The sequence below is a fragment of the Monopterus albus genome, unplaced genomic scaffold (assembly GCF_001952655.1).
Source record: "Monopterus albus unplaced genomic scaffold, M_albus_1.0 scaffold3.1, whole genome shotgun sequence".
In the NCBI taxonomy this organism is placed as follows: Eukaryota; Metazoa; Chordata; class Actinopteri; order Synbranchiformes; family Synbranchidae; genus Monopterus; species Monopterus albus.
In genome coordinates this window covers 3,103,039-3,112,273 of record NW_018127883.1, presented here as the reverse complement: position 1 = coordinate 3,112,273, position 9,235 = coordinate 3,103,039, and the positions used below count along the sequence as shown (strand labels likewise).

Genomic DNA, 9,235 nt, shown 5'->3' with positions numbered 1-9,235 from the left:
AGGAATAAGCACACCTCCTTCCCTTGAACTGTCAGACTATTCCTGACCCCCCAGGTCCTAGTCACAAACAGGCCATTGTAGTTGATGTAGAGGGGAGGATGTCATGATGTCGAAGACTTTAATATCGGACATGTTTTTAAGATTTCTGCATCTAATTAAGTTCCAACCTTGTTGTAATCCATTAGTGTGGTGAAAGTTTGTTTGACAAGACATTATTGGCTTCAATTTAGTGTGAAGTGAAATAAAGAAAACAGTGTTTATACAACAGCTGTGTAAAACATTTACTTTGCCTCATGCTGGAGGTCTTACTTCAGGATCTAATTATTGTGGCCCCTGTTTCTGTTGCTGGAACAATGTGTTTATCTTTTCTGTGTCACAGTGAGTCTTCAAAGTACACAAAGTATTACACATCCTTGTCTTGTCCCCAGCGTTCGGGGCGATTCTTCAGGGCAGTCTGTTCGGGCTGGCGGGGATGCTGCCTGTGTCCTACACCACTCCCATCATGAGCGGACAGGGGCTGGCCGGCGCCTTCGCTGCTTTCTCCATGATCTGCGCGCTGGCCTGTATGTCACACACACAAAGCACGTATACACCTCTTCTTACAGCTATCATAGATAGACAGGTGGTGGACAAATAACAAAACACCTTACAGCACAACAGACCTCTATATACAGTGTCTTGCAAAAGTATTCACACCCCTTGAATTTTTCCAGATTTTGTCACATTACAGCCACAAACGTAAATGTATTTTATTGGGATTTTGTGTGATAGACCAACACAAAATATCGCATAATTGTGAAGTGGAAGCATCATTTTCCTTCCACTTCACAATTATGCGATACTTTGTGTTGGTCTATCACATAATATCTGTAGGCACTGTAACTTCTTAGTGCTGATTGTAGACAAGTTGAAAGAATCAAAACTACTCTGTTCTTTCAGGAATACGACTTCTCATATTGTACAGTTTGTCATTTGAACTACTCACATTCACACATAAATATAACTCCTTATAAAATGTGTTCAGTGATGAATTTTGTTTCTCTTCTTTCTTTATTCTTTCAAACATGCAGAACAAATGACATCAACACACACACATAATTACACAAAGCCAACCACTGCTAATCCAGAATCAGTTTTGTTTTTGTAAAAAGTCAGCCAAGTGTTCAAACATTTTCTGGCTGGACTTAGACATTTTTTTAAGAATACACAAGCAGCACTCAGGATTGTTTCAGGTTTGGCTTTGAGAGTTTACTCTTAAAGACATGTCTCAGCCCATTTATGCAGCTAAGTTCTTAGGCCTTAGATCAACCAGTCACCAAGAAATACAGCTTGTTAACTTGGCTTTCATGTGACTATGAGTCATGGCAAACAACACGGGTACAAACAATACAAATAAATCCATAACACACTCTCATTAGTCATGTAGCTGATAATAAAAATACATGAAAACCTGTAAAAACACAGTCAGATATGCTAGTTTAAAGCAGTAAAACAAACAGAATTAAGAAACACCCTGACAGTGGCGAGTACTTGTCGAACCACTGACTCCATTCAGCAAAGCTTTAAATCTACCCAAAGAAACTAATGAATGCAATTTTAGCTCCTTTTGCAAAGAGTTACATGTATGAAGAGCTGTATAAAACAGGCTTGCTTACCAAATGCAGTTTTAACCTTTGGTACAGTTGGTATTAATATGTTCTGTTATCTTATGCTCTTATAAGAACTCCCAACTGTACTTTTCATACCATTACACAAATAAGCCAGTAAAAGGCCAAGAATAGCTTTATAAATAAATTATTGCTAATGGAGGAGTCTTGGAGAGCTGAAGGGGGTCCAAGGGATGTCCATAACTGCCAAGTTCTTCATGCACTAGATCACTACTGTGTTCATGTTTGTAGTCGACATGCCACAGTAAGCTCACTGCACAGGCCTCGCTACAGTAAAAATTTTGATGAATGAATCATTTAGGTTATTTATCAGGGAAAAGGACAAACATTTGTTAGTCCCAGTTTCTTAATTTTGCTGAATTTTCTTCTTTACTCAGTAGTACACTTATTTTTGATCTGGTTTTGTTGGTGTTGTTTGGAGAAAACAAGCAATTTGTTGAAGTTGATTAACTGACAATACAATTAGCAGATTAATTGATAATGAAAATAATCACTAGTTTCAGGCTAGTAAAATGTTATAGTCAACAGTTGGATCAGAAGTGAAATTGAAAAGAGTAGTACTGACCCAAAGAAACCTCACAGGATATTTACCTGAAGGTGTGGAACACAAGAATAACTGATGGGTACAGTCTTAAAACCACTATTGATTGTGTGTTTGTGTTTGGCCTGCAGCTGGATCGGCCCTGCAGGACAGTGCTTTTGGCTACTTCATCACAGCCTGTGTTGTTATTCTACTGGCTATAATGTCCTACCTCACTCTGCCCAGGATGGTAAATAAGACCGTATACACTCTAAACTAAACACTGTTTTACAGAGGCACCTTTTTTGTAGTATTTTGTTGTGATGTTTTGATTTTTTTACAGCCACTTTCAAATTCTCTTCTCATTCCCTTTTGGTTTTATTAACGTATACCTTTTAGAAAACTCTGTAAAGTTAAAGATAGGTGCTGAGTGCTTTTAGAGAAGTTATTAGTTGTATTCAGTCCAGACTCAACAGTATGAGCGGACAGTAAATATATCTGCCACTGAGAATATACAGCATCTCAGGAAGCATGCTGTCCTCTCTGTATGCTTTATTAAGTCTGTCTCTGTCAACAGGAGTTTTTCCAGTACTACATGGAGAGTAACAGATCCAGACACACTGCTGATGAGGAGAACAAGATGGACCTACTCAAAAAAGGTAAATAGGCTCAGAGAACTGCTCAGATATTCAGGTTGTACTTGTAGAAATTGGAGCTGTGGACACATGTCAGTGTTGTAGGTTGACCTCAGACAAAATGTATTGGTGGACCAGCATAATGATAGAGAGCTGTTTGTTTGTCTGGTTCTCAGAAAGTCCAGCAGAGAAGCGGCCGGTGGTGAGTCTGACGGAGGATGAAGCCAAACCCAGCGTGTCTGTGATTAACATCTTCAAACAGGTGAATGATGACTTTCTCACAGTGAAACAAATGACACAACACGATGAATGAATGCCAACACGTGTGTGGTGATCAGGTTCTGCTTTATAAATCATGACAGATTTTAATGGTAGGGTTGGTAATCCTGGAAAATCCAGCAAGAGGAAGCTCAATTTTGAAAGTAGACAACTGAAGAAGTCTCACCCTTTCATTCTGACTTCTCTCTAAAACACAATGCGCACTGCAATGTGCACTGCTTGACTACTACTTACAGACCTCAGGAAAATAACCATCATCTCCTGAACAAAACAAACCATAGTCTATATACTTAGAGTTGACTACTGTTGGTATTTTCCCCACCTGTGGGTGCACGTAAACGGAGTCTGTTCCATGCAGCAGTCTTTTCACTCTCATTCCACATGCAGGTTGCAACTTCTGGCAACAATAACAGCATTACCTATAAGGCTATATCTCTTAAAGGGACAGGCCTGGCCTGTAACAAGTCTCCGTATGCGAACGAAAGCTGCCATAGCTTGTTAGCTTTAGCTGTAAACAGAGCAGCAGCACATCTGCCTGTAACACCTTGTGGGAGATTCTCAGCTCGTGCAAGGACGGTGCGTACAAGTAGGAAATAGGTTGACAGGCAGGTAGGCCAACAGTGGTTTTGCTCGTGCCGAGTAAAATTATTGGTCAGGCTTTTTTCAGGTCTGCTGCTGATGACGGATTCTTTATGTCGTCAGTGCATTTAATGTTTTCATTGCCATTGGGATGAAAAAGTCATTTCAAGACGCGTAACAAAAAAAATGCTTCTGAAAAGAATCACCGGTGCTACCTTTAAGCTACCAAAAGTCTTTGTTTCAGTTAGAAAAACTAACAGTTACAGAAGCAAGACGTCTCTATCATTTGTTCCAGATATTAGATTAACCAGTTATAACTGTAGATGTACTGCCTGCCACGCCATCACTAGTCAGAGATAACGTTCCATTCAGATCACCTCTTGTATGCATTTTTCAGCTTCCACCTCTATGACAGATTAAACTGATTCACTAATATAATGCTTCTCTTCTGCTGTCCGTCAGATCTGGGTGATGGCTCTGTCAGTGTGCTTCATCTTCACCGTCACCATAGGAATATTCCCAGCTGTGACCGTTGAAGTCAAATCCACAGTATCAGATGGAAGCTCCTGGGGTGAGTCTGTTTCTTGTTTAAATTGAAAATGCTATGGACAAGGTTTTATTAATATGAAAGCCCAGTTTTTAAAAGTTCATTTTAATCCTTTAAGCACATATAGTATTTCCTTAAAGGACGACTTGCCTCTTGCTAAAATGTCTGTGCGCTTACAGTGTATTGTAGCTCTGAAAAGGTGCTCACATGGAACATCTACAGTGGTGTGAAAAAGTGTTTGCCCCCTTACTGATTTATCTTTTTGCATGTTTGTCACACTTTAATGTTTCAGATTATCAAACAAATTTAAATATTAGTCAAAGATAACAAGTAAACACATCATGCAGTTTTTAAATGAAGGTTTTTATTATTAAGGGAAAACAAAATCCAAAACTATATAGCTATAAGTGAAATCAGTAAGGGGGCAAACACTTTTTCACACCACTGTAGATGTTTAGATTCACACGACCCAAAGTCAGTTGCTCAGGATCTTTTGATACTTTTGGTGCTGGGACTATGGGTCACAACTGGAATCTGTAGTTCCTGCTGTAAATCCAAGATGGCCGCAGCTGCTGTACTCCACAAAGAACAAACTTTCAGCTTCGCATTTCAAGCCCACAGAGGTTTTTGATACAAGCGTAGTTTCCTTTCATGTAAAGACATCTGCAGTCTTGTTCTTGTTGTTAACAATAGCTTGCTTCTTTTCTCCCATTTCAGAAACTTATTTCATCCCTGTGTCATGTTTCCTGCTTTTCAACGTGATGGACTGGGCTGGCAGGAGTCTGACAGCCATCTGTATGTGGGTCAGTATCAATACTCTAACACAAATGAGACACTTCACCAACAGGGCTCAGTGTTTGTAACCTGCTCTGGAGGTTAGCTGTGCGTAGGTTAGCTGTGCGTAGGTTAGCTGACGTCATGAGAATAAGGGCCAGTAGTTGTGCTGTCCAACCACATCAGAAAATAAAATTGTTCACAGTGTTGCAAACAACCACACTTGGAAGGTGGAGAGAAAAGCTATCTGTCATAGAGAAACAGGGACACCAGCGTAGATTTTCAGTCTTTCCAGGGACACAATCATAATGTTGTACTTGGATGTTCCACAAATAATTAATAGTGCAGCAGATGGAAAAACAGCTTTTATCTGTCAAATGTTAGCTGTTCATAACAGCTGACACAATATCAAATAATCTCTCTTAAAACCTATAGAAAATACCAAATTAATATGCATCTAATTTCCTGAAATCCATAGGAAACTGTCAAATTTAATTAATTCACATTATGCAAACTCAGTACAGCTACTTAACGTAGTCAGACCTGCACTGGAATGTTGGCTCTTGCTCCCTGACCATGCGAGTTTGTTTATCATCATAAGACAACACTGATCAGGATCCTCACAGTTTCCCCTGATGGTTTCTTTCTCCCGCTAGCTTTCATATAAGTTTGCTAGCATCATCTGTTAAATAGATGAAATGAATAATGTTAAGAAATTAGTTTGCAATGCCATACGTTCAAAATCATATACTCAAAAATCTTACATATAAAATTGAGTTTACAGCCCTTAAATGTCTCCAGAGAAACTTTGTTGCTGGTGTCTGTGAAAAACACCCAAAACATATGTTACAGTATAGTTATGAATTGAAGTTGGGAGTTCTTGTCTGTGCCTGTGGTTGATGGACCCCTGTTTCTCTCTCTCTCTCTGTAGCCGGGTAAAGACAGTATCTGGCTTCCTGTCCTGGTGGGTCTGCGAGTCATCTTTATCCCCCTCTTCATGCTGTGTAACGTGCAGCCTCGTCACTACCTCCCTGTGCCATTTCTCCACGACGCCTGGTACATCGTCTTCATGATCTTCTTCTCCTTCTCCAACGGATACCTGGCCAGTCTCTGCATGTGCTTTGGACCCAAGTAAGAATCGCACACACAGGAAAGCGTACACTATCGGCTAGTCTTAGTCCTAGAGACCAAGACCACTCATGTCTATGAAAATGTAGAACATCATAAATTTTGCACATAAAATCTGCCTAAAGGTCTTGTGGAGTACTGCTGCATACATGGCTGTGTTAAGTCTTTTTGGGCTCCAGGGGGGAGCCTTGTCAGGTTTGGTTGCAGTTGAATGCTACAATTCTGAGAACGAAAAGAGATTGAAAAATGTTAAAAACCATAAATACCAGAGACGACGTCTCTTCATCTCTTTCAAAGAAAGTGAATAAGCGCATTTCTCAACTTGTTCCATGATTTCTTTAAGTCATGCATTATTTGTACTTTGCCACAAATATCACTGTGTTAATGGTGAACCACTCGTTCCTAATGAATGTTGAATCTCTGTACAGGAAGGTGCAGCCGCATGAGGCAGAGACAGCGGGGGCCATCATGCCCTTCTTCCTGTCGGTCGGCTTGGCGCTGGGCGCTGCATTGTCATTTGCATTCCGGGCCATGATATAACATCCCCTGCAGAACCTCCAGTAATGTAGAGTAGACCCACCCCACCATCATGACCCTCAACAGGAGAACCTTTCTAAAACTGCAGTCGCAGAGCTCCTCTACGACGTCCGACTGAGTGGAGGCAGCACAGCAGAGCAGAAGGCTAGAGATCCTCAGTCTTCTGATGTGGACAGCAAGAGATCTCATTCAGCCACCATGGCAACAGTATAAGCTGAAATATGTTACTGAACGTTTTATTTCTTTCAAACACCAACAGCACAGTGTGTGAACCTGTGTGAGGTCCTCCTGTTTCTGGGGAACATTCTCCTCTGATAAAAGAGGCTGTTCCTCTGACAGTGAGCGAAGCAAAACAAACAAAAAAATCTGTTGTGGTGAGCTTGTCATCTGGGAGACAGCAGAAATTCAGCAGGCATATTCAAAATTTTTACCCATACAAAACAGCCGGATCTTGAACTAGGCAGTGTTAATGACGACGCCCTGCGCACATAGTGACCTGGAGCTTCGCTCATACAACATTCTGTTGCCGCAGCTCAACAGAATAGTGATCAAATGGTATTGTATTGATGAAGTTAAAACCAAGTTGCATCATTATGAATTTCTTTCAGTATTTTTGAAGCACTCGTATTCTGAAAAAAATGAGGTTAGAACAGTGTGTTAGTAAAACTTGAGGCTCTTAGATACCTGCATTTGGCAAGTCACTTTGTAAAGTGTGACTCTCATCCTGACTTTTTTTAAATGACATTTGCACATGAGTGAAACATCTCTCTGGACTGTTGCAGCTTTTTAATTGATCAAACCAAATACACAAAGACAACATGGAAAAACGACGGGGTAATGACCCATCAGACATGTCGTGTGCATCATTTAAACTGCTGCTTCACTCCCACGTTTTTTCAGCGTCCACTCAGCGCATTTGACTTTGTAAATGTCCTCATAACAAATCAGTAAATTGTGTAAGAAACTGTTTGACCTGAGGACATCCTCTTGATTCATCAAATGTAATCAAGTTACATTTATTTTCAGCCCGCGTGTGAATATTTTTGCTATAAAACATGACATCTTTTGAACACAGCAAAAACTTGTGCCATTGTGAGTGAGATTAGTAGACTTTAAATCTTGAGTCTGTGCCACATCAGATATGTTGATGAAGATAAGTTTTATGCCTTAAGTAGTTTTTATTATGTTTTTAAACTCTTGTTAGTTTTGTTTTGATGAATGAGGATAAGAGGCCTTCTGCTTGTCAGTATATTTTTTTATTTGCATTTTTATGGTATTTTGAAGCATTATTCTGTTTAGTCTGTTTTAGTTGTATGTGATTATATTCATAATACCAGTTGTATACATCCTAACTGCCTGGTTGTTTTTCTGTACTTTGTATTTTGGCTGGTATGGGAGCCTGGCATGGCCAATTACAGCTTCAAACGTGTGACAAAATAAAAGAGTATTTTTAAGAGTTTGGCTCCTCCTTCTGGTCGTTTATGGTAACACAATGCCAACCATTACACACATTAGGTCAACAGTCATTTAGTTAATTCCAGTGGTAGAGAAGTCTCAACTCAAAATGATGCTTCTGCTGGAGGCTTAAATGTTTTGAAGGTTGTTTTTTCCTCGTCTCTCCTGGAATCCACTATAACAGGGGCGTAAAATGGTCCGCCAGAGTTCTGACCTTGATTAGATCTTGGTAGATTAATGGTGAAGAGAATCAGCTCTGTAAATAAAAGCATTTCACAGGGCTTCTTCAAAACAATCAGTCAAGGAGACGCGGAAATCCTTCAGCAGCAACTCGCTTTAACGGTTAAGATAGTGCAACGTTGATTGACAATATATTTACAAATGTTATAGATAACAATATAGTAAGTGGACTCTTGATCAACGACATTAGTGATCACTTACCAGTATTTTTAATTTACGATTGCCACCTTAAGGGAAAAAAAATAAAGACTACACATGTTTACACAAGGTTGATTAATGATGAAACTAAAAGGTTATTTAAAGAGGACCTTTTGAGACAGAACTGGGAATTGATTTATAGAGAAGATGATCTGGATAAAGCTTATGAGCAATTTTTAGTTACATTCAAAAAGCTGTGTGATAAAAACTGCCCAAATAAATTGATTAAAATAAAGAACAATCTGGAGGCAAAACCATGGATGACAAAAAAAAGAATTTTCTATTATAGAGAATTGGTGAAATATAGAACAAAGGAAGCTGAACTAAAATATAAGAAATATAAGAATAGATTGATTAATATATTGAGGACTTGTAAGAAACAATATTATAATCAATTATTAGATAATAATAAAAATAATATGAGAGGTATTTGGAATATATTAAATAGGGTCATCAGAAATAATCATGGTAAGGACAATTATCCTCACTATTTTTTGGATGGTGATAAGATGGTTAATAAAATGGAGGATATAGTAAATAAATTCAATGACTTCTTTGTTAATGTGGGGCCTGAATTAGCAAAGAATATTTGTGACAATGATGTGTCCTATGGCACTATTGCTAATTTTATTGAAAAAAATCAGCATTCTATGTTCCTTAAACCAATAGAAGAAAT

At 39.0% G+C, this 9,235-nt stretch overlaps 1 protein-coding gene across 1 annotated transcript in view; it reads left to right on the top strand.

Moving 5' to 3' along the window:
• The window catches only part of LOC109960402 (equilibrative nucleoside transporter 1), a 21,682-nt gene extending 13,560 nt beyond the window's left edge, over positions 1-8,122 (top strand). Inside the window, exons 6-13 of the mRNA XM_020600482.1 lie at positions 429-563; positions 2,340-2,437; positions 2,765-2,846; positions 2,999-3,084; positions 4,143-4,251; positions 4,945-5,030; positions 5,933-6,132; positions 6,558-8,122. Of these exons, the coding sequence (XP_020456138.1) occupies positions 429-563; positions 2,340-2,437; positions 2,765-2,846; positions 2,999-3,084; positions 4,143-4,251; positions 4,945-5,030; positions 5,933-6,132; positions 6,558-6,669 (908 nt within the window). The 3' untranslated portion in view covers positions 6,670-8,122. The remainder of the gene's footprint in view (positions 1-428; positions 564-2,339; positions 2,438-2,764; positions 2,847-2,998; positions 3,085-4,142; positions 4,252-4,944; positions 5,031-5,932; positions 6,133-6,557) is intronic.
• The last annotated feature ends 1,113 nt before the right edge of the window (positions 8,123-9,235 follow it).